At 39.9% G+C, this 26,415-nt stretch overlaps 1 protein-coding gene across 5 annotated transcripts in view; it reads right to left on the bottom strand.

Moving 5' to 3' along the window:
• The window catches only part of LOC106090602 (furin-like protease 2), a 902,413-nt gene that overhangs the window by 147,475 nt on the left and 728,523 nt on the right, over positions 1-26,415 (bottom strand). For all 5 annotated transcript variants that reach the window (XM_059366328.1, XM_059366325.1, XM_059366324.1 and 2 more), the window contains exon 7: positions 2,343-2,502. In XM_059366328.1, the coding sequence (XP_059222311.1) occupies positions 2,343-2,502 (160 nt within the window). The remainder of the gene's footprint in view (positions 1-2,342; positions 2,503-26,415) is intronic.

The raw sequence follows: 26,415 nt of genomic DNA, 5'->3' as shown, positions 1-26,415 counted from the left end.
AAGGAAGTGCGCAAAGCCCCTGAGTCTTCAAGGAGGACCGTCGCTTCAAAAAAGATGTCGCAGCCATCACGGAAGGGGAAGATGGTCGCGCCCTCTTACGCCGGAGGAAACACAACAGAGATGAGATGACTTATGCAGTCAGATCGTCGGTCCCTGGTGAAGCATTTGGTAAAAGAACAGGTTATCGAACATGTGTTGAACTCTGAAGGAGATCCACCCATACGAATTATGAGCTGCGAGCTTAGAGGGGACATCTTAGCGCTGCGTTTCGAAGATTTCAAGGTCAAGGATGTGGGTGGCGAAATCGAGACGGATTTTTTAGTATCAGGATCTTTGCTTATCTTAGTCTACTCAATATTGAGAAAGTCGATGATTGTCTCGTCGTTGGCCCCTGTTCGTTAGGCGTTATCGAGTGTCCCACCACTGCACCGTATGATGGCTCATGAAGATATTTGCCTATCCTAGTCTTTTCAAACTTGGAAAAGACGGTCATTGCCCCGTAGTATGCTATGCCTTTAGCCTTAGCCAAATTTATAACGAAGACTTGATCAATGCCTAGCACAAGGAGAGTTCTTTCCTCCTTATCCATCCTGTGGAAAACCTCCCATTTCTCCACGACCAACTCTTGATTTTGCTTGTTTAAGATATGCATTATGCAGTCTTGAAGAAGGAGGAAGGAATTTTCTTTGTGGTGGCCATTGATCAAGTCTCCGTGACAAGTTTGGCTAAGACTAAAGGCCGTCTTTTTCAAGATTGGAAAGACAAGGATAGGCAAATTTGCTCATATTGAGCCATCAGGTGGTGCAGTGGTGGGACACTCGATAACGCCTAACGGACAGAAACAACTAGACAATCACCGACTCTCTCAATATTTGGCAAAGATCCTAATACTAAAATCTCAGGCAATGCAGGGGCGAGAGACCCAACACAACCTAACGAACAGGGAGCCAACGACGAAACGATCACCGATTCTCTCAATATTGGGAAGACTAGGATTAGCAAAGATCCTAATACTAAACCCACAGGCAATGCAGGGACGAGAGACCCAACACAACCTAACGAACAGGGACCCAACGAAGGAACCATCAACGACATTCTCGAGATTAGCAAGACTAGGATGGATAAAAATCCTTATGCTGAAACATCCGGCAGTGCAGTGACAGAGAATTCAATGCCGCCTAACGCACAGGGGGCAGACCATGGGACCATGAACTACTCCCAAGAAGCCCATTTACTCAAGATTTGGAAGACCAGCACATGCAAAGATCCTAATGCTGAAACATTAGGCAGTGGAGTGGCAGAGAATTCAATGCCGCGTAAAGCACAGGGAGCAGACGATGAGACCATGAACTACTCATAAGAAGACCATTTACTCAAGATTTGGAAGACTAGCAAAGATCCCAATATTGGAACATCAGGCACCTTAGGGATGGTAGACTAGCCATAAGAGCAATAACAATGATGACGATAAGACAACGAACAATCTTGGAATGTATGAAGGAGATTATCGCCTTCTTTGACAATGGCACAATCCGCATAGTTTGGCTGCCGGAATGAAAGGGCAGACGAGGAATGAAAGGGCAGACGAGGAATGAGAGGACAGACGATTTGGCGGTGAAGGCCAGAGGACTGTCGTCAATTAACTTGGTTAACCCGAAGCCTTTCGGGACGACGCAGTCCCAGTTAAGGGAGTGGGCGACGAATGCGCATGTAACACTGTGGAACAGCAAAACAGTCGGTAGGACGGCGAAAGCCGTATGGGGTGATCCGGATCGTGAGAGGACGAGGCTATTACTGAAAGGAAGTAAGAATCAGGTTATTTATGGAAAATCGGTGCGGCAAGTGATAGCATGTCTGTGGCATCTGGGGAAGATGATGAGACGATGTAGCTTTTCCTATGTCATTGCCCGGCTTTCGCGGCTAAAAGCCACCAGTACTTGGGTGGGGACACAATACCGGACATGAACAAACTTAGGGGTATGGCATGGAAAACAATTAGGGATTTTGTAAGTAGCACCGAGTTTACTTTTTTAGTCTTTCATACTATAACCCCATAGTTCTGCTCTCCATTTATAGGTCGTTATCTTGACTCATATGCTATTTAAAATTTCTTTCAATAAAAATAAAAAACATAAAAAATAATTCCCCATCGCATTTAAAACGCCATCACAACACTTTTGAGGAAAATCCATTACCATTATACAATAACTACAGCTTAAGTCCCCCTCCATCATAACAAGTTGAAGAGGAGAGGAGAGAAAAAAGTGTATTAAATTAAAACTACGTGCATAATGATAATGAGTAGATATATTCATATGCAATAATGCTTGTGTATAACTTACCACCAATACTGGCATTGTATGCAACACCTACACCACAGTAATTATTGAAAGCCACACCGGCCACTTCACCAGCACATCTGGTGCCATGCTTGTTATCGCCATTATCTTGTGGCGTTGGATCAGAATCATTGCCGTTAATGTCAAATGATGCATCGGGATCCTGTGGAATATAGGAGAGCAAAGCAAACAAATAAACAAACATTGATAATATTGCAAAATATCTGCACTCATACATACATACATATGTATGTATGTGTATACAAAAGGAAATATATAAAATTTATAGAGTGACACTAGGATGATCCTAAGGTGGTATGGTAGTAGCAAACTAAATATTGCTGAAGAGAAGATATCAACAAAGTATCAGCCCTTTAGGAGGGTTGCTTTATAAATTTCTGGCCTAAGCAACACTAAATGTGCAGTTGTGCCATTCAAGAAAATTATTTCCTACCAAAATTTAAGAAAAATCCTACCAAACCTACCAAATACTACGCTACATATATGTTTTTATAACCACCACCGAACAGTTGGCCATTTTGCAATTCCATTTGGAACACATCAAATTATAAAATTTCAACGCTATGAAATACTAGGTCATCGTTATTCATATAAAATCTAGACATATCTGTCCGTCTGTTTGTTGAAATCACTCTATATCCTATCAATGAGTGCAGTCCGATTCAAGTTTAAGCTCAATGATAAGAGCCTCCATTTTATAGCCGAGTCCGAACGGCGTGCCGCAGTGCGACACCTCTTTGGAGAGAAGTTTTACATGGCATATTACCTCATAAATGTTGCCAGCATTAGGAGGGGAAAGCCACCGCTGAAAATTTTTTTCTGATGGTCTCGCCAGGATTCGAACCCAGGCGTTCAGCTTCATAGGCGGATATGCTAACCTCTACGCTACGGTGGCCTCCTCTTGATATAGCACCCTTTATACCTATCTCCCGATAAGAAATTTGGAGTTCAAAAATTCGTATTTTTGCCCTGTTTTCAGTGAACAATCGTGCCGAGTTTGGATAAAGCCATCTGCCGATTTAAATGTTTGAGCCCAGAAATGCGCTTTTACTAATCATTTTACAGTGAGTTGCACGGACGTCTCAACGTCGGAGTATGGTTCAGATCTGACCATATTTTTATGCAGCTGCGACACAAAAGCTGCATTTCCTACCTAAAATTTACAAAATTTGGAAGAGATGCCTTAACATTCGTACCTGTAAGAGTCAAGATAAAAACTTATGGTCCTTTTACTGAAATTTAAAGCAGTACGACTCCTTGTAGCAGTATTAGGTCTTTCGACATGCATGGTTTTGCTCCGCACTTTTCCCGAATACACAGAAACGAGTTCTGAGTCATCCGGCATTGGAAAAACCTATCAAAAACTAAGGTCATCCTACCAAACTGCCAGCAGAAACAAAAAACTTCCAATTTTGGTAGAAACCCCCCGAAAACGGCAACACTTCATATGTGTAATCAGTTATTGGAAGTTGTAGAGGAACACCACTTTCAAAATTTCAGCGAAATCGGATAATAATTGCGAATTTTAGGGGATCGAGATCTCAAACTGGGATATCGAATTTTGAGTTAACCCTGGCGTTGGAAAAACCTACCAAAAATTCAGTTCAGACTACCAACTTACCAACAGAAAAAAAACCTATCAATTTTGGTAGGAATCCAGGAAATCCAGGAATCTAGGAAAATGGCAACACTTCCTATGTCTAATCTACAATATGTACCAAATTCCTGCTAAATCAAACAAGAGTGGACACTTCTCGGTAGGTTTAAATTTCAATTTCACTTGGCACAGTTATTGGAAGTTGTAGAGTAACACCACATTCAAAATTTCAGCGAAATCGGATAATAATTGCGAATTCTGGGGGATCGAGATCTCAAATAGGGATATCGGTTCATGGGAATATGGATATGGGAACTAAATCAGGTAATACGCCGATTAAGACCGTACTTCTTGCGGATTTTGAAAATCGTAACGAAATTCCACATGTAAAGTTTCATTCAAATCGGATAACAATTGCAGCTTCCAGGGGCTCCAGATCTCAAATCGGGAGGTCAGTTTATTTGGGGGCTATATCAGGTTATAGACCGATTTTGACAATACTTGGCATGGCATGATCACATCCCCCAAAATTAGACAGGTTCACAAAGAAATAAGAACCTAAAGTGGAACTCCTTCTAACTACTAGAGCGGGACACACACAAAAGGTGATATCTCCACCCGCTCTCATACGTCATATTTTTTGATTGTCTCGACGTTCCGAGTCGATATAGCCATGCCCGTCCGTCCGTCTGTCAAAATCACGATAGCGGTCGAACGCGTAAAGCTAGCCAGTTGAAATTTTGCATAGATACTTAATATTGATGTAGGTCGAAGGGGATCGCAAATGGTTAGAGATTAGCGATGGGTAAATACCCAAAAGGTATTTACCCGGTAAATTGGGTAAATACCTGGGTACTTACCCATTTGTACCCAGAAGCTGGGTATTTATAATTTTGCAGATATCTTGGGTATAAAAATATTTCCAAACAATTTTTGCTGATTTCGTATTCTTTGTATATAAACCTGATCTTTGGATCTCATAAAATCGGTTTGTAGTTATATATAGCCGCTATATAGACCGATCTCCAGATTTAAAGTCTTGAGGCCATAAATTGGTCGTCTTTCATCCGATTTCGATGAAATTTGGCACAGTGAGTTCTGGTAGACCCCTGTGATTCAGAGCGGACTATACTTGGATATAGTTGACCTTAGACTGACCGCCCGATCTCACGATATATGATATTGAGACCATAAAAGATCCATTTTTTACTCGAATTCGTTGAAATTTGGCACAGTTGTCCGATTTGGTTGAAATTTGAAACTGTGCGTTTTGGTACCCCTCTAAATCTTTTTGTTGAATATCATACAGATCGGACTATATTTGGATGTAGCTGCCATATAGACCGATCTCCCGATATGGAGTATTGAACTCATAAAAGGAGCATTTTTCATCCAATTTTGATGAAATTTAAAACAGTGCGTTTTGGTACCCTTCTAAATCTTTTAGTTGAATGTCAAAGCTAACTGTTTTATGTTTCATCCAAATCGGATGAAAAATGCTCCTTTTATGATCTCCATACTCCATATCGGGAGATCGGACTATATGGCAGCTACATCCAAATATAGTCCGATCTGTATGATATTCAACAAAAAGGTTTAGAGGGGTACCAAAACGCACTGTTTCAAATTTCATACAAATCGGATGAAAGAATGCTCCTTTTCTGGGCTCAATACTCTATAGCGGGAGATCGGTCTACTATATCCAAATATAGTCTGAACTTGCCGATATTTAACAAAAAGGTTAAGAGGGGTACCAAAACTCACTGTGCCGAATATCATTAAAATCGGATGAATAATGCTCATTTTATAGGCTCATTACATTGTATTGGGAGATCGGTCTATATGACTGCTATATCCAAATATATCGGTCCACGTTCTGATAACCTGCCATTTAAACAGATCTGCCATCTTGACTTCTTGAATAGCTAGAGGGCACAATTCTTATCCAATTTGGCTTAAATTTTGCATGAGGTGTTTTATTATGACTTTCAACAACTGTGCTAAGTATGGTTCAAATCGGTCAATAACCTGATATAGCTGCCATATAAACCGATCTCGGGTCTTGACTTCTTGAACCCCTAGAAGACGCAAATATTATCCGATTTGGCTGAAATTTTGCATGAGGTGTTTTGTTAAGACTTTCAACAACTGTGCTAAGAATAGTTCAAATCGGTCCATAACCTAATGAAGCTGCCATATAAACCGATCTCCGGTCTTGACTTCTTGAGCCTCTAGAGGGCACATTTCTTAGCCAATTTGACTGAAATTATGCATGAGGTTTTTATTATGACTTCCAATAACTGCGCTAAGTATGGTTCAAATCGGTCCATAACCTGATATAGCTGCCATATAAACCGATCTGCCATCTTGGCTTCTTGAATCGCTTGAGGGCACAATTCTTATCTAATTTGGCTGAACTTTTGCATGAGGTGTTTTGTTAAGACTTGCAACAACTATGCTAAGAATAGTTCAAATCGGTCCATAACCTGATATAGCTGCCATATAAACCGATCTGGGGTCTTGACTTCTTGAGCCTCTAGAGGACGCATTTATTATCCGATTTGGGTGAAATTTTGCATGAGGTGTTTTGTTAAGACTTTCAACAACTATGCTAAGAATAGTTCAAATTGGTCGATAACCTAATATAGCTGCCATATAAACCGTTCTGAGGTCTTGACTTCTTGAGCCCCTACAGGGAGCAATTCCATCCGATTTGGCTGAAATATTGCATGACGTCTTTTGTTATGACTTCCAACAACTGTATTAAGAATGGTTCAACCCGGTCCATAACCTGATTTAGCTGCCATATAAATCGATGTGGGGTCTTGACCTCTTGAGCCACTAGAGGGCGCAATTATTATCCGATTTGGCTGAAATTTTGTACAACGGCTTCTCTCATGACGTATGTTAATACGTGTCGAAAATGGCATGAATCGGTTTATAGTCTAATGCAGCTCCCCTATAAGCCGATCTCCCTATTTTACCTCTTCAGGCTCTAAAGTGCGCAATTCTTACTAGATTTGGCCGAAATTTTACACAATGACTTCTACTATGGTCTCCAATATTCAGTTCAATTATGATCCGAAATTAACCATTACTTGATATTGTTGCAATGACATTGCAATTTTTTTTTACCCTTTGTTTGCCCAAAAAGAGATGATGGAGGGTATATAAAATTCAGCCCGGCCGAACTTGGCACGCTTTTACTTGTTTTTTTTTTCTCCCACCGTGCCGTGTGCCACAGTATGACACCTCTTTGGGGAAAAGTTTCTACAAGGAAAAGTACCTCACACATGTCACCAGCTTTAGGAGAAACGTCAAATGAAAAAAGATATCCGTTTGAAATTTTGCACAGATACTTCTTATTTATGTAGGTCGTTGGGGATTGCAAATGGGCCATATAGCTTTAGAATTGGATGAAGCTTTCATATAAAAAGGTCCTTTATATAGCTCCCATACAAATCCTTAGCTCTCTTGAGCCCCTGTGAGCCTCAATTGTTATCCGATTTGGTTAGAACTTTGCACTTAGTGTTCTGCTACGACTTTCAACTACTATGCCTAGTATGTCTATATCGGTCTATAGTCTGATATAGAACCCATACAAACCGATCCCTCGATTAGCCTTGAATGGCTCCAAAAAGCATAAAATTTTGCCTGGTTTGGCAGAAATTCGGAAAAAAGAAATTATTTAGATATTTACTGAGTGATTTTATTAAATTTTTTACCATAATCCATGCTAGTGGATACCCAAAGATGCAGCCCGGTCACTTTTTTGTTGTTGTCACACCCTTATACATATGAATATACATTCCTGAGAGACTGTATTTATGGTATAATTTTCATGTTTGCATACTCATCCATATTATTGAGCGTGTATGCGTCCAATGAGTGAGACGACAAAATGTGTGTGAGTGCCCATATGGATTTTTGTTTACATATGTTAATGGCCATACTATAAAATGTCATATAATTAATAAAAATTAAACTTTTTCACAAAAACCCAAACGTAAGCATTGTACAAAAGCGTGAAGACAAAAAAAAACTACCAGTGTTTAATAACACATTAAATATATGAATATTTAATGTGAATTTAATCAACGAAATTGGAGCACACATTTTTTTCTATACTTTCTCTCGCTCGCTCGCTCGCCGCCCATACTTGTGGGTGTTTGTCTGTGAATGAAATAAGCCACAGGCTATACTTAACAACTTTGGGGAAAAATGAAAAACTGTGTAAGTTCATGGAAATTTAAGCAGCTGTTGGGAACTTTTAGCACAACTCATTCGTTTTCAATGGAGGGAATGAAACGGAAACAAAAATACCCAAAATATGCATTCAAGAAATTGGATTACTTAGAATTGCGCAGTGGGAAATCTTCAAGGCCATTTCTAGCAAAGAGTTGAACGGAACGGAATTAATGTTGTGTAATTATGCAGGAAATTTAACATAATTACTGAAGAGAAAATGAAATTAATTCAATTAATTTAAATTTTTAATGATTACATAGCTGATATCAATGAGAGTAAGAAACATGCGAAGCTGTCTCGAAGATTTTGGAGGTGTATTTTGATGTTAGATATTTAAATACCTTAAATTTAGGCATCGTTACTTCAGTTCAAAGAGTGTATGCTTAAACACCAAATCGGACCATACTTATCATGGATTTTTAGCCATATTAAAAATGATGAACGCTGAAAAATGTACGCGAGATTTGTTATTGACAGATCTCGGAAAATCCAAGCAAAGATGCTAATTGATGTCACTATCAAAATGCCATACATTTTATTGGGTTGCCCTAAAAGTAATTGCGGATTTTTTAAAAGAAAGTAAATGCATTTTTAATAAAACTTAGAATGAACTTTAATGAAATATACTTTTTTTACATTTTTTTTCTAAAGCAAGCTAAAAGTAACAGCTGATAACTGACAGAAGAAAGAATGCAATTACAGAGTCACAAGCTGCGAAAAAATTTGTCAACGCCGACTATATGAAAAATCCGCAATTACTTTTTGGGCAACCCAATACTATCCATAACTTTAAACGCTTTCAATAGAGACTGAAAGCGAGTATGAAATTCTCCTTTCCATATAAATCCAAATTCATTTAACGTTTATTGATGTATAAACCTTCAGTACAGACCATCTATAATGAACCCTATTTGACCACACAATGAATAACTTATCTCTATGTGCCCCACTAGGACTCCCTCCGTTGTGAACAAAAAAATTCCCCCATAATACTTACAGACGACATACAAACCTAATATGTACTCCCATACATGAACAATAATTCTGTACCATACCACCACCCCCTTACAAAAATTTCCAATAATCGAAATTGAATTTTCATTTGTTTTCAATTTATCATCACAGTACCACTACCAACCGCGCACACACACTCATAGACAACCTATAAGCTTGTTTTGATTCTTTCGAACTTTCCCCCATAGCAGACCTCTATAACATCTACAGATGAGAATTGAGTTGGCCCAGTTTTGCCAAAAAGCACCAGGTTGCACCAGGCAACCAAGCAGACAGACAGACAGAAATATAGATAAACAATTTGCCAAAAATGAACCCATAACAAAGATGACGGTGTAACGAAATTTGACAGGAGGCGCTAGAAGATGGGACATTCATGCAACTGAAAGTAGGTAGACTCCAAGCGAAACATGTGAAAAAGATAACGCCCAAACGTAATGTAGTTATAAAAATTGTTATTTGTCTGCTAAATGTATGCCAAAGAGCATTCGTTTCGATTATTGGCAGAGGAAAAATCTAGCATGCATGAAAAGGTTATGAAATTGGGAATATCAATAGCGTGATTATTAAAAACCGACTAAAATCTAGTCAATGATTGAAAATTTTTTCAATTTGCTAAAATTCAGCAAAATGAGTTGCATTCGTACCGAAAATGGTCCAGACCGAACTTTATTTAGATATAGCTGCCATATGTACCGATTTTCTGATTTAAGGTTTAGGGCCCACAAAAGCTGCCTTGTAGCTCGATTTAGCTAAAATTTGTTACAGTGAGTGGTAAGCCCTCCCGACATTTGTGCTGCGTATGATCTAGATCAGCCAACCAAGAGCAGAGGCTTGGATGTCCGCCTATGATGATGGACTCAAAGGTTCGAATACTGACGAGGACATCAGAAAAAATTTTCAATGGTGATTATCCGCTCATAATGCAGGCGAAATTTGTGAGGCACTATGCCATGTAAAACTTCTCTTCAAAGAGGTGTTGCACTGCGGCATGCCGTTCAAACTTGGCTATAAAAAGGAGGCCCCTTATAATTGAGCTTAAACTTGAATCGGACTGCACTCATTGATATGTGAGAAGTTTGCCCCTGTTCCTTAGTGGAATAGTTATGGGCAAATAATCATTACCGATTGTGGTGCAGATCAGACCATATTTGGATATAACTACCATACACACCCATCTTACGATTTGCTGTCTTGAACCAATATATGACCCACTAAATGCCTGATTTTGTTCTAATTCGGTACAATGAGTTGTGTTGGACCCATTGGCGTAGACAGGGGAGGTGCTAAGCACCCTCAGGGAATCTGTAGCACTCCCCAGAATTTTTTTGTTGGTATTAACTATGTCCATAGGCAGGCTAATTACGACAATATCTACATTGGTCTATGTCTTGATATAGCTCCCATATAGGTCGATCTACCGATTAAGCGCATTAGGCTCGTAAAAGCCCCCACATCTGTACCGTATATAGTCCAAATCGGGCAATATCTAAATGTAGCCCCACATAGACCAATTTTCTGATTTAAGGTTTTAGGCCCACAAAATCTGAATTTGAATGTGAAAATAGTGATCCTCGTCAAGCTTAAAAGCCCTTCCGGTCCATAGAACCGATCGCGGCGGAAAGATTATGCCTACTGGTTATTTGAAGGCGCCGTTAACTCGCCTTCTCATATCAAGTATCACAGACACTGAGTTTTTAAGCCGGTGCCGCCCGGCTTTTCATGCTCATAGAAATCGCGTACATGATTTTACGAAGTGATGTTTACAAATACCCAAGGTGGTAGGTATCCAATGTTCGGCCCGGCCGGTTTTAATGCTTTTCGAATTTTTTTTAAATTTCTGCTGTTGCTTTTTATTTTAGTTTGGGCTGTAGCAGACCCCAGGAAAAATGCCTAGCTACACCAAAGGTTGGACCCGTCGAATTTTTGGTAGCGTGCTTGGATTATCAGTGGAGGGGTCGTGGGTTCGCTTCCCGCCAGAAGCCTTGGTCTGTCGCCACTGTGGTATCACAATGGACTTAAAATTGTCTAAGTGAGTCTGTAAAAGCCACTCATACCTAACCTAACCATAAGATAGGAGGTATATTCATTAAATCCTTCCGTTTGCAACACATCGCAAAAATTACCCGACTTCGCTGAAATTTTAAATGGTGAGTTGCTCTAAGCCTTCCGACCCAAATATGGTTCAGATCGGACTATATTTAGAACTGCAATATAGATCGATCAGCCGATTTAGGGTCTTAAGCCCATAAAAGCAGCAATTTTTACCCTATATCGCTAATATTTGAAAAATTTAGTTGTTTTACGTCTTCGGGCGTCCGACTCAAATACGATTCAGATCGGGCTGTATATAGCTGCTATATAGACCGTTGTGCTGATTTAGGGTCTTTAAAACCGCAATTATTACCCGATTTCTCTGAAATTTGAAATTGTGTGTTGTTCCAAGCCTCCCAACATCCGACTGAAATCTGACTATATATTTAGATATAGCTGCCATATAGAACGATCTGCCGATTAAGGGTCTTAAGCCCATAAAAGCTGCATTCATAACCTGATTTCGCTGGAATTTAATACAGTAACTTGTATTAAGCCTCTTGTCATCGGCCAGCATATGGTCCAGATCAGACTACATTAAGATACAGCTGCCATATAGACCGATCTTTTAATGAAGAGTCTTTATCTCATAAAGAGTTCTCGGAACCAGAATGAAATATGATCCATACCAACTACCATTTGCATATTATTATGAATATGATAATGGAGTTGTTATAAAAGGGGATGATTAATTTATCCATGGTGGTGGGTATTCTAAGTTCGACACGGCCCAATTTAACAGGTTTTTAGTTTTCATGCCCACCTCCATAGTATGGGGGTATACTAATCAAGGCATTCCAACAGCTCGAAAGATACCATAAAGTATTTATATTCTTGATCGTCTCAACGTTCTAAATCGATCCAGCCATGTCCGTCCTTCCGACCGTCCGTCCGTCTGTCGAAATCACGATAGCGGTCGCACGCGTAGAGCTAGCCGCTTGAAATTTTACACAGATACTAACCATTATTGTAGGTCGTTGGGAACTGCAAATGGACCATATCGGTTAAGATTTAGATAAAGCTCCCATACAAACCGGCCGCGCGGTGTGATTTATTGAACCCCTGGAAGCTGTAAGTTTTGTCCAGTTTGGCCGAAATTTCGCATGCAGTGGTCCGTTAGAACTTCAACAGCTGTGCCGAGTACGGTCTAAATCGGTTTATAACTTGATACAGCTCCCATATAAACCGATCTCCAGATTTGACTTCTTAATACCTTACAAGCCGAAACTCTTTTCGAACTTGGCTGAAATTTTTCATGTGGTGTTCTTTTATGACTTTCAAAAACTTGGCCAAGTACATTCCAAATCGGTCGATAACCTGTTATAGCTCCATATAAACCGATCTCCCGATTTGACTCCTTGAGCCCTCACAAGCCGCAATTTTTGTCCAATTTGGCTGAAATTTTGCATGTGGAGTTCTGTTATGACTTTCAACAACTGAACTAAGTACGGTCCAAATCGGTCTATACCCTGATATAGCTCCCATATAAACCTATCGCCCAATTTAGCTTCTTGAGTCCTTACAAGTCGAAATTTTTGTCCGATTTGGCTGAAATTGAGCATGTAGTATTTTTTTATTACTTTCAACAACTGTGTCAACTACGGTGCAAATCGGTCTATAACCTGATATAGCTCCCATATAAACCAATCGTCCGATTTGGCTTCTTTAGTCCTTACAAGCCGCAATTTTTGTCCGATTTGGCTGAAATTTTGCATGTAGTCTATTACGATTTCCCACAACTGTACCACGTACGGTCCCATTCGGTCTATAACCTGCAATAGCTCCCATATAAACCCATCTCTCAAATACCCTTGTTCCCTTCCTAAAAGCTTTAATTTTTGCGTGGTTTTGCAGAAATTTGGTATGTAGAGCTAAATTATGCCCTTCAACTATTTTTTTTTTTTTTTTTTGTATACATTTTTAACGGAATCCATGGTGGTGGGTTCCCAAAATTTGGCGCGACCGAACTTGCCACGTTTTTATTCCTTTTATTTCCATATCAATAATTTTGTGCATAACTTCAGACAGGGTGGCGTATGACGTACACTGCTTGTAATTTACGGCAATCATACGCCATGCAGGCCCAACTTTAAAACGCATTCGTTATCAATCGTCTTTCTTTAAGCTGCTACTATACGACATGTTGTTGTTATATGACATGAAATTTTTTGTATTCACATGTAGTTTTGAAATGTTTGTAAAAATTTTCAAATTACATACGATTCATCACTTTTGCTAACACACCTGTATTTTATTTTCGTATGAGATAACCCAAAACTGTGGGCAAACCTTCTTTTTGTGTAAAAATTGTAAAAGTTGAGAGAAAGGTGGTTAAATTATAACACTAATCTATCCATTCCGTTTGTATCATCTAGAAATATTGATTTGCGACCCCATAAAGTAGCCTTGTCCGTCCTTCTAGCTTTGTCCGTACGTCAAACATTGTCCATCTGTTCGACAAGGTTACGTTGAAAACAGGGTGCAGATAATAATCCGCCCCATGCCAATATGGGCGTACACCTAAGCCAGTAATCGGCTTGTTGTGCGCCCTAAAAACAATAAAGTAACCTCTAAAAAGAAACATTTTCAAGTTTTTGCCTGTTAGGGCGAGATCATTAAATTTACAATTTTTGTTTGTTTCTCTTTCGAGACGAGCTGGATGATCGGAGATGCAAATGGAAAAAGAAAGCCAAAGAAGACTATTCAACCATATTAGGTGTGATGGCTTCAAAGACCGTGTGTTGGTATGTTGAATCGTATTAATAGCGAAAACGCATCTATGATACAACTACCACATTAACCAAGCTCGACAACCCTGCATATTAGCTGAACTTTTCCCGATGCTTGTATTTTTGTGTAATGACAGACATTCTATCTGTGTCAAATTAAAACTCTTCCGTACTACTCATGATTTTGTTCATCTGTTGGAAGTTGTGTTGATGGCTTCGAACGCAAAGATAACGGCAATGGCTCTCACTGTTGTTCCGTGTGCCCAGGTTCGAATCCTGGCCGGGCTCTGCCAAATATTTAATTTTTCAAGTTTTTGCCTGTTAGGGCGAGATCATTAAATTTTACAATTTTTGTTTGTTTCTCTTTCGAGACGAGCTGGATGATCGGAGATGCAAATGGAAAAGCAATGCCAAAGATAGCAACACACACCAACCACTATCGGACGCGTCTCTCACTATAGGACAGGTTCTCAAGTGTCGTCTCAGGTAACCAATCGGAAATCTCTTCCCTTCCTTCCAGGTTTCCTATCGTCGTCTCGATTATACCGTGATGGTATGACCTGTCCCTATCCTTAATCCATTCTCCCGTCGCCTTAAGTCTCAGAGCCGCAGTGGCTGCCTCACACTTAATCTGTATGTCAATGGGTCGGATATCTAGAATAGTCTCCAGCGCCCCGGTGGGCGTGGTCTTTATCGCTAGGCCAATGCCAAGACAACATGTTCTCTCAACCTATTGTATGGCCTTATGTTGCACTTTTTATACCCTACACCACTACAGTGGTACAGGGTATTATAACTTAGTGAATTAGTTTGTAACACCCAAAACGAAGAGAGACAGACCCATTGATAAGAATACCGATCGACTCAGAATCACTTACTGATTCGATTTAGTTATGTCCGTCTGTCTGTCTGTCCGTCTGTCTGTCCGTCTGTCTGTCCGTCCGTCTGTCTGTCCATGTTAATTTGTGTACAAAGTACAGGTCGCAGTTTTCATCCCATCGTCTTCAAATATGGTGCAGGCATGTTTTTCGGCCTAGAGACCAAGTCTTTTGAAACTGGAAAAAATTGGTTTAGATCTGGATATAGTTCCCATATATATAATCGTCCGATTTTCAATAATAATGCAATAAAATTGACATTTGTTAACCGATTCTCTCTAAATTTGGCAGGAAGGATTTTCTCTTGACTCTCGATAATAAAGATGAATTTCATGTAAATCGGTTCAGATTTAGATATAGCTCTCATATATATATATCGCCCGATGTTTACTCCTAGAGCTACTGCAAGCGCATTTATTGACCAAACTTCTCAAAATTTCGTACAACGCTTACCTCGACGACTGTCACAGTATCTACGAAGTTTGCTCGAAATCGGTTCAGATTTAGATATAGCTCCCAAACATATGTTCGTCCGATTTTCAGTAATAATGCAATAAAATTATGATTTGTTAACCGATTCGATTCTCTCGAAATTTGGCAGGAAGGATTTGTTTATGACTGCTGACATTACTGGTGAATTTGATGGAAATCGTTTAAGATTTAGATATAGCTCTCATATGTATATATCGCCCGATTTTCACTCCTAGAGCCACTGCAAGCACATTTATTGACCAATCTAGCCAACATCTTGAAAAACGCTTTCCTCGATGACTATCACAATATACATAGAGTTTGGTCAAAATCGGTTCAGATTTAGATATAGCTCCCATAAATACCTTCGTCAGATTTGGGGTTATTTTCCATAATGTTGCCATTTGTCAACCGTAGTTTTTACAGTTTAAACATATTTGCTCGCCGAGGTCCATCAAAATTGGTTCAGAATTGGATATAGGTCACACATTGTACTTATAGGGTAGGTGTAGCGTATTATATAGTCGGCACCGCCCGACTTTTGCCCTTCCCTACTGGTTATCAATTGTCGATCAGACGACAAACTTTTGCACAAATACTTTTTATTATTCTCGTGAGCCCATCAGTCCTTCGGTTAAACTGCTTGATTTCCTAGAAATCCAAATGGTTATGTGATAGGTAGTGCTCCTTTACCACTTTCAATATCCATGCCAAGTATGGTCAAAATCGGTGTGAAACCTGATATAGCTCCAATTCAAACCGATCTGCCGTTTTGATTTCTTTACCTCCTGTGGCCGCAATTTTTTTCCGATTTAGCTAACATTTTGCAAAAAGTGTTTTATTATGACTTTCAACATGCATGGTTAGTATTGTCCAAATCAGTGTATGTCCCGACAAAATTCCACTATAAATAGACTAGTTTACATTTACATGGTGGTGGGTTCTGAAGATTAGGCCCAGCCGAACTAAGCACATTGGTAATTAAGGCCTCTAGAGGCTCAAGAAGTCAAAAGTGAAAATCATTTTATATGTCGGGGCTATGTCTAAATCTGAACCGAGATATCGCTTTTGCAATCCCCAAAGACCTACACCGATAAGAAGTATTTGTTCAAAATTTATATCGGCTAGCTTTACGCTTTCCACAGACGAACGGTCATTACTAGATCGACCTAGAATGTCAAGACTATAACCTTTTATTAGTATCTGCAATCGATTCTTTCTTTGGTTTTTAGACAAAAAGCAAAACAAAGAAACGGCTTCCAAATAAAACAAAGATGCTATTGTTTTTATGATATCCCATAGCTTTAAGAGTGTATGACCGTAAACAAAAAGCTGCTTCTTATATTTCAATTGTATTTCATTTTGTTTATTTCTACTCCTGCATGAAATGAATCGAAATGATACATGACGTACCGTAAAAATATTTCATATTTTTAAAAATAAGCTGAGGCAATGGCAAAAGGGAGTAAAAAAATATCGATGTAGAAGAAGAATGGCTATAATTTCAATTTAAAATACCAACAAAATTTATGGAAATTTCATATTTTCGTATTGCTTGGTATACAAACGCACACATACATGCATTCACATACACAAAAATATGGCATATAGCAATTTGTAGCACATGTGCTCAGTTGTGTTGCAATCTTCATGCCATGGCAGCAGATTTTCATATAAACCAACCAACTTAAGATATGAGGGTATAGACACATTGTCCTTTCATATGTAACACATGAAATATTGCAAATGCAAATTTTGCCCATGAACATTCCACTAAGGAACAGGAACAAACTTCTCACATATCAATGAGTGCAGTCCGATTCAAGTTTAAGCTCAATGATGAGAGGCCTCCTTTTTATAGCCGAGTCCGATCGGCGTGCCGCAGTGCGACACCTCTTTGGAGAGAAGTTTTAAATGGCATAATACCTCACAAATGTTGCCAGCATTAGGAGGGGAAAACCACTGTTTTTCTGGTAGTCTCGTCAGGATTGGAACCCAGGCTTTCAGCGTCATAGGCGGGTATACTAACTTCTGCACTACCGTGGCATTAGGAGGGGAAAACCACTGTTTTTCTGATAGCCTCGTCAGGATTCGAACCCAGGCGTTCAGCGTCATAGGCGGATATACTAACCTCTGCGCTACCGTGGCCTCCATGAAAATATTAAAATGAAATTTTTTGTATGCTTTGGCTCATGTGATATGTCTTAGAAATTTCCATAACATTTTAAAGTCCGAAAAGTGGCCTAAATCAGGATGCCACCATATCGCAGAGGTTAGCATATGCGCCTATGACGATGAACGCCTGGGATCGAATCCTGGCGTGAACATCAGACATTTTTTTTCTGCGGTGGTTATCCCATAAATCCGTGGGTATAAATCCATGCAAGACAGAAGTAGTTCTTTTCAGCAGCAGATACACGGAACGGAGAGAATGTTTCATTTACAGAAAGGGTGTTTTGCTGAACAGGAAATTGAACTTCAAATCCAACATTTTGGATAGGGCAAGAACGGCCACTCTTGCCTTATACACCTGCAAGAGAGCCATTGGAAAAAGGTGGGGATTTAGACCGCGTGTCATGCATTGGGTATATACAGGGTGGCTGATGAAAGCCGCTACCAAAAAAAAATGTAATAACTTTTTTTCTATTTAATAATAATAATTTAATAATTAATTTAATTAATTAATTAATTAATTTAATTAATAATAATTTAATAATTAATTTAATAATTTAATTTAACATGAATAAAAGAAAAATGTATTCCATACACCGAAAAAAAAATGTAGCAATATTCATCATTGTAGCAATATTCATCAGCCACCCTGTACTGCAGTTGTCAGACCTGTAATGTTATATGGTGTTGTGGTCTGGTGGACGGCGCTTCAAAAATTCATCTACTGATCAATGCTTAACCGGATCCAAAGGATGGCTGTTTTGTACATCACAGCCGCATTGAGGACGACACTATCTGATGCACTGAATTTAATGCTACATCTTATGCCTCTGGACATTGTGGCTACCCAAATTGCAGTGACCACTGCCGTGAGGTTAAGGGAGCTTTCTCATTAGTCATGTGGCGGCTACGGACACTTTGTTATCCTTGATACATTATCCAATGTTCCAGGCAGTGTGGATTACACCCTACCTGAGCCGATTTTTGATAAAAATAACTGTATCACTATTCCTGACAGAACCGATTGGAACTACGATATCCCTGGTAACAGAAGTGACATAGACTTCTATACGGATGGTTCCAAATTAAACGACCAGATGGACTTTGGGGTATACTCCAAAGATCTAGAACTGGTCATGTCGAAAAGGTTACCCGACCACTGCCGTGTGTATCAAGCAGAGATCCTTGCAATTAAAGAAGTGGTGGTAGTTCTAAGATATAATGTCCTTACGACGATTGGCATAAATATTTACTCAGACAGCCAGGCAGCCATTAAAGCCCTGGACAACGTATTTCTTAACACAAAAACCGCCCTCGACTCACGCAGATCTCTTAACGAGCTGCCTGAATAGTTCAAAATTCACCTGTTCTGGGTGGCGGGCCACAGAGATATCCCAGGGAATTCTAACACAGACGAGCTTGCGAGACTAGGAACTACCTAACACACTCCAGGTACACTGGAATCTGAGCGTATACCTCTAGCGAAATGTAAGCTCACTTTTCAGAACCCGGCCCGAAGGACAACGAATGATAGATGGTCACAAAGAGGGGGCTGTGAGCAATCCAAAACAATGTGGCCTCAACTAGACTTGAAGAGGTTTACTGCTTTGCTGTCATTGGCTAGAACAGATGGCTCAGTCATTGTGTCCGTCATGACATGAGAGGGCTGTGAGCATTCCAAAACTATGTGGCCTAATCTAGACTTGAAGTGGTCTACCGCTTTGCTGTCATTGGCTAGAATATACGTCTCAGTCATGGTGTTCGTCGTGACATGAGGGGGCTGTGAGCATTCCAAAACCATGTGGCCTTATCTAGACTTGAAGAGCTCTACTGCTTTGCTGTCATTGGATAGAACACACGTCTCAGTCATTTTGTTCGTCATGACAGGTCACAGTCTAATCGGAAAACATGCTGACAGACTGAAGGTTGCCAGCAACGACTTTTGCAGAACCTGCGAGGACATCGAAGAAGAAGAAACTATAGAACACCTTCAGTGTGTGTGTGTCCCGCACTAGCAGTTAGAAGGAGTTCCACTTTAGGTTTTCATTTCTTTGAGAAACTGTCTTATTTAGCGGATGTGAACATTCGCAAGTTATTGGGCTTTTAAAAGCGAGCTGAATGGTGAAACGGTTGTAACTAGAAGGCTTCTTTCTTCTTCTGTTCCTGTGGTAGCACAATGGACGAAAACGTCTACGACTGCCACTTAAACCTATCCCAATCTATCCTTCCTAACGCTGGCGACATTTGTGAGGTACTTTGCCATGTAAAAACTTCTTCCCAAAGAGGTGTCGCACTACGGCATGCCTTGCGGCCTCGGCTATAAAAAGGAGACCCCTTATCATTGAGCTTAGACTTGAATCGGACAGCACTCATTGATCTGTTAGAAGATTGCCGCTGTTCTTTAATGTAATGTTCATGGGCAAATTTGCATTTGCAAATCAGGACTTACAAACATGTCATTCGTCAATGAGACATCCAGTGTGAGTTGGGCTGCCCAGAAGCTCAAGCTTACTAGCCACTATGTTGTAACCATATAAGACTATGGTGATATATTCTCCTAAGTTCAAACCAGGCCACCATAGCGCAGAGATCAGCATGTCCGCCTATAACGCTGAACGCCTGGGTTTGAATCCTGGCGAGACCATCAGAAAAAAATTTCCAGCGGTGGTTTTCCCCTCCTAATACTGGCAACATTTGTGAGGTATTATGCCATGTAAAGCTTCTCTCCAAAGAGGTGTCGCACTGCGGCACGCAGTTCGAACTCGGCTAAAAAAGGAGGCCCCTTATCATGGAGCTTAAACTTGATCCGGACTGCACTCATTGATATGTGAGGAGTTTGCCCCGGTTCCTTAGTGGAATGTTCATGGGCAAAATTTGCATTTGTCCATTTCTTATAGCCATTGCATGCTAGCTCTCAAGTTGAGTTTCCATATCTTTGCTGATGTTGATGGGTATACAAAGTTCGTTGCGACTCAACTCTGGTTTGTTATTCCTGTCCTTTTTTTGGCAACAATAAAAGTTATCCTACATACGAGTTTGGAGGAAAAAAATATGATGATCATCATGATGAATAATGATAATAATATGGTAGAGGGAGGCAGAAAAAAAAGAAGAAACTTTGTTGGCGGCATCAGCATTGTCGGCGTTGTTGGCGATGACATAATAATACTGCTTGAATGTTAATAATTTCATTTCATGGCGCAAAGTTTTATAAACTAATTTTCATGCTCATATGTCTCAACAAAAAAAACAACAAAAACTAGGGAAAACTCTGAATTGTTGTTACAAACAACAACAACAAAAACTGAGGAGAGGGGGCCATACGCTAGAGTCATAGCTGTAGCATAAAACTTTTCCTTTTTCGTCTTAGTCATGCAATTTTTGCTACTGGGACAAAACAGACATTTCTCCTTCCTTGCTTGGGTTTGCTTCTCGGAAACCATTACATTGCCATTTCTTGGTATTGTTTTACATCAACAACTCCTGCCAAAAGGCAAAAGGAAAAAAGAAAAACAGCAAGGAACTTTAATGAATTAATGGCAAAATGAAACAGTTTCAAAAGACTGAACTTCTATGAACTGTTAAAACTCAAATGGAAATGTTTTCTAGGCCATCATAGTGTCTATGACAATAGCAAAACAAAGCAAAAATATAGGGAAAGGGCAATGCTGTCTTCAAACTGAAGCAATGATTCTATCTGGGAGCCTAATTGTACTATGATATGTCATATCAGATGAAAGTAAATCAAGTTTTCTAAAGGAGGAATATTATCAAACCTATTCTTATAATAGATGAGGATTGTGGGAAATGAATTGTTAGGGATAATTCGAGGTTTAAATAAATCTTGGATTGAATTGCATAAAGAAACCAAACTGTCTTCTGAACCAATAAATAGATACCATGTCATAATGGAAATTTGTCCATGAACATTGCCCTAAGGAACTGGGTTAAACTCCTCACATATCACTGAGTGCTGTTCAATTCAAATTTTAAGCTCAATGATAAGGGGCCTCCTTTTTATTGCCGAGTCTAAACGACGAAGTGAAGTGCGACACCTCTTTGGGGAGAAGTTTTCACACGGCATAGTACCCTACAAATGTCGTCAGCATTAGGAGGGGATAAACACCGTCAACATTTTTTCTGGTATTCTCGCCAGGATTCGAACCCAGACATTCAGCGTCATAGGCAGACATGCTAACCTCTGCGCTAGGGTGGCCTCCATGGCATAATACCAGGTATAACAAGTAAAAATGCATAAATTTCGACCGAGTTTCGGACCGAACTTTGGCATACCTAACACCTGGTATATACCTATTAACCAAATTTCGTCAAGTACAGTGAAAAATACACCATTTTTGGTAACTTTAGCAACTATATTAAAATATGGTCCGATCTGGGCCAAACTTGCCAGGAACGTCGAGAGGTCTAACATAATTCACCATCTTAGGCCATAAAATGGACAAGATTGGTATATATGCAAATAAAGTTCGATTTACACCACATTTAGGATGTGTAGGCGCCTAAAAAAAGCCATTGTACCAAAATTCAGCAAAATAATGTAGTTAATCCACCTTTTATGGCACCTTGACCGCAAATTTGTATGTACGGCAAAAACATCCAAATATACACCGATCCGAACCACAATGGGCATGGTGGAACTTCGAAGGGCCTAACACCAAATGCACCTTAATGCGAATATCGATAATATGACAACAATATCCAAATATAGACCGATCTAGATCACAAAGGGCAGGGTACGAACAAGGAAGAGTCTAATACAGCGCATTGTACCAAATTCCAGCGAAATCATATAAAAAATGTCCCTTTTATTAAACCAAGAACTTAAATCGGAGAATGTGTAGGGGTCTAATAAAGTCATTGTCCCAAAATTCAGCAAAATTGTGTAATAAATCCGAATCTTATGGCACCTAGACCTCAAATCAGGATATCGGTATATTTGATCACAATAACCAAATATGGACCGATCTGGACCACAACGGGTAAGGTACGAACGTAACCCAACACTCATTGTGCCAAATTTCGGAGAAATCTGCCTTTAATGGGCTCAATAACTTAAATCGATAAAGACCGATCTGGATCACAAAACGTAGAGTTCGAACGTCGAAGAGCCTAATACAACACATTGTACAAAATTCCACCGAAATCAGATAAAAACATGTCCCTTTTATCAATCCAAGACCTATATCTAAATATAGCCCGATCTAGACCTTAATCAGTACAAACCTCGAGGAGCCTAACACAGCACTTTGTACCAAGATCTTCAATCGGAACGATGTGTAGGTGTCTAATACTATTATTGTTCCAAAATTCAGCAAAATTGTGTAATAAATCCGTCTTTTATAGCACCTATAAACCTTAAATCGGGATATCGGTATATATGACCACAATAACCAAATATGGACCGATATGGACCACAAAAGCAAGATGAGAACGCAACCCAACACTCATTGCGCCAAATTTCAAAGAAATCGGTTAATCAATGTGCCTTTTATGGGCCCAAGAACTTAAATCGATAGAGACCGATCTGGATCACAGATGACAGGGTACGAATGTCGAGGAGCCTAGAACAGCACATTGTACCAAATTCCAGTGAAATCCGGTAAAAAAAAAAACAAGCAAAAAGGCGTTAAGTTCGGCCGGGCTAAACTTTGGATACCCACCACCTCGGGTATATATGTAAACCACCTTACATCAAAATCCGGTGAAAATTTCATACTATATGTCCCATAGCAACAAGCCATTGTTGAATTGTGTATAACAAAAAATTGGTCTTTTTAGTAGCTATATCTAAAAATAAACCGATCTGAACCATGTACAACACGGATGTCGGAAATCCTAGCATAAGTCATTGTGTCAAATTGAAGTTAAATCGGATTATAAATGCGCCTTTTATGGGGCCAAGACTTTAAATCGAGATATCGGTCTATATGGTAGCTATATCTAAATCTGGACCGATCTGAACCAAACTGAAGAAGGATGTCGAAGGGCCTAACACAACTCACTTTCCCAAACTGCAGCGACATCGGACAATAAATGCGCTTTTTATAGCCCCAAAACCTAAAACCGAGCGATTAGTTTATATGGCAGCTATATCCAAATCTGGACCGATCTGTGCCATAATGCAGAAGTTTCGGCAACATCGGACAATAAAAGCGCCTATTATGGGCCAAAAACCTTAAATCGAGAGATCGGTCTATATGGCAGCTATACCCAAATCTGCACCGATCTGGGCCAAATTGGCGAAGGATGTCGAAGGGCCAAACATAACTCACTGTCCAAAATATCAGCAAAATCGGATAATAAATGTGGCTTTTATGGGCCTAAGACCCCAATTCGGAGGATCGATCTATATAACAGCTATATCCAAATCTGGACCGATCTGAGCCAAATTGACTAAGGATGTCGAAGGGCCTTATACAACTCACTGCCCCAAATTTCAGCAAAATCGGATAATAAATACGGCTTTTATGGTCCTAAGACCCTAGATCGGAGGATCGGTTTACATGGCAGCTATATCCAAATCTCGACCGATCTGAGCCAAATTGCCGAAGGATGTCGAAGGGCCTAACACAACTCACTGTCACAAATTTCGGCGAAATTGAACAATAAATGTGGCTTTTATGGGCCTAAAACCCTATATCATGTTATGGACCGATCTACATCAAATTTGGCACAGTTGTTTGGTGTCATAACAAAACACGTCATTCAAATTTTCAGCCAAATCGGATAAGAATTGGGCCATCTAGTGGCTTAAGATATCAAGATTCAAGATCGGTTTATATAGCAGCTATATCAGGTTATGGACCGATTTGAACCATATATAGCACAGTAGTTGGAAGTCATGACGAAACAAGCCATGCAAAATTTCAGCCAAATCGGATAATAGTTGCGCCCTCTAGAGGCTCAAGAAGTCAAGACCCCAGATCGGTCTATATGACAGTTATATCAGGTTATGGATCGATTTCAACTATACCCAGCACAGTTGTAGGAAGCCATAACAAAATACCTCATGCAAAATTTCAGCTAAATCGGAAGAGAATTTCGCTCTATAGTGGCTCAAGAAGTCAAGATCCAAATTTTTTGCCAAATCAGATAAGAATTGTCCCAACTAGTGGCTTAAGAAATCAAGATTCTTGATCGGTATATATAGCAGCTATATCAGGTTATGGACCGATTTGGACCATACAAGTCATGCAAAATTTCAGCCAAATCGGATAATAGTTGCGCCCTCTAGAGGCTCAAGAAGTCAAGACCTCAGATCGGTTTATATGAGAGTTATATCAGGTTATGGAGCGATTTGAACTATATCTAGCACAGTTGTTGGAAGCCATAACAAAATACCTCATGCAAAATTTCAGCCAAATCGGATGAGAATTTCGCTTTCTAGTGGCTCAAGAAGTCAAGATCCAATATCGGTTTATATGGCAGCTAAATCATAACATGGAACGATATGACCCATTTACAATCCAAAAGTTCAAAGCGGACGGACTGACGTATGGATATAGCTCGATCGACTTTAAATGTCATGACGATTAAGAATATATGAACTTTAAGGGGTCTTAGACAAATGTTTCGAGGGGTTACAAGCAGAATGACGAAATTACTCCCATCCTATGGTGGAGGGTATAAAAAAAATAGTTTTTAATCGAATTTCTTGAACGCTTTGGAAAATATCCCAATATTGAGCACTTTCCGACAAACAAAAAATTTCTAGAATCGGACCTAAAATGCGCTTTTGGCAGCCCAAACAAAATTTTGTAGGGCCGAGGTGCCCAACTTTCAAGGCCAAATAATGGGCCCCCGTCCTTCAAAGGCCCTGAAATTCCGTATGTCAACTAACTTACGTCTCAGCTATAATCACCTTAGGTTTCGTGATGATATTTTTATACGTTCAAAAATGGCACACTTATTTCCACTATTTCTTTTTTCCATCCCACGGTGCGTCGTCGGACATTATCAGCTGGGAAAAAATGTTCTTTCTATATCCCAAGCACACTATCTGCAGCAGTTACCAGCCTTCCTTCTTTGACTCGGCAGAATGATGTGCCTGCACCAAAGCCATCGGTTTGATGTTTTATTCTTTAGTAAAACTTTCGGACTTCATTTTGACTCCTGTACATCTCAATTCGCTCACACTCACGTCTTTCCATTTCCTTTTTCTTTGTGCGGAATAGACGTTTCTCGTCCCTCTTTTTCCCCCGATACCTCTCCATCATCTGGCGCGTTGCTACTGATTGCAGGGTTGCTCTATATGCCGCATTTTTGGCTTCAGTAGCATCTCGACACTCTTGGTCGTACCATGGGTTTCTTGGAGGAGGCTTCCAGTACCCAAATACGGATTTCGCGGTATTTTCCATGGAGTGGGCAATAGTTTGCCACTGCGCCATTATATCATCGGAACAAGGAGTGCTTTCATCAATCAGTTGGGTCAGTCGAGTGAAGCATGCAGCGGCCTTTTGTTATGTTTGCAGCTTTTCAATGGCCAGTTTCCGTGCAGTCTCAGATCGTACTTTCCTCGCCATGTTCAAACGGGTGCGAACCTTTGCTGCAACTAGGCAATGACCCGAATCTATATTCGCTCCCCGGATCGATCGTATATTTAACACGCTGGATAAATGCCTTCTGATGCCTTTTGATCGGGTGACAGCCATGTGGCTTTGTGAATATTTTTATGTTGAAATCTGGTGCTACTAACTACCACGTTTTTTGCCGCGGCGAAATCTATCAGCCTCAACCCATTACTGGACGTTATCTCGTGGAGTCTAAACATTCCGACTGTTGGACCAAAAAATTTCTTTCTTCCCTATCTTCGCGTTAAAATCTCCCAGAAC

The sequence above is a fragment of the Stomoxys calcitrans genome, chromosome 4 (genome assembly GCF_963082655.1).
Source record: "Stomoxys calcitrans chromosome 4, idStoCalc2.1, whole genome shotgun sequence".
In the NCBI taxonomy this organism is placed as follows: domain Eukaryota; kingdom Metazoa; phylum Arthropoda; class Insecta; order Diptera; family Muscidae; genus Stomoxys; species Stomoxys calcitrans.
Note: the sequence above shows the minus strand (reverse complement) of the source record. Positions and strands in the feature narration are given on the sequence as shown.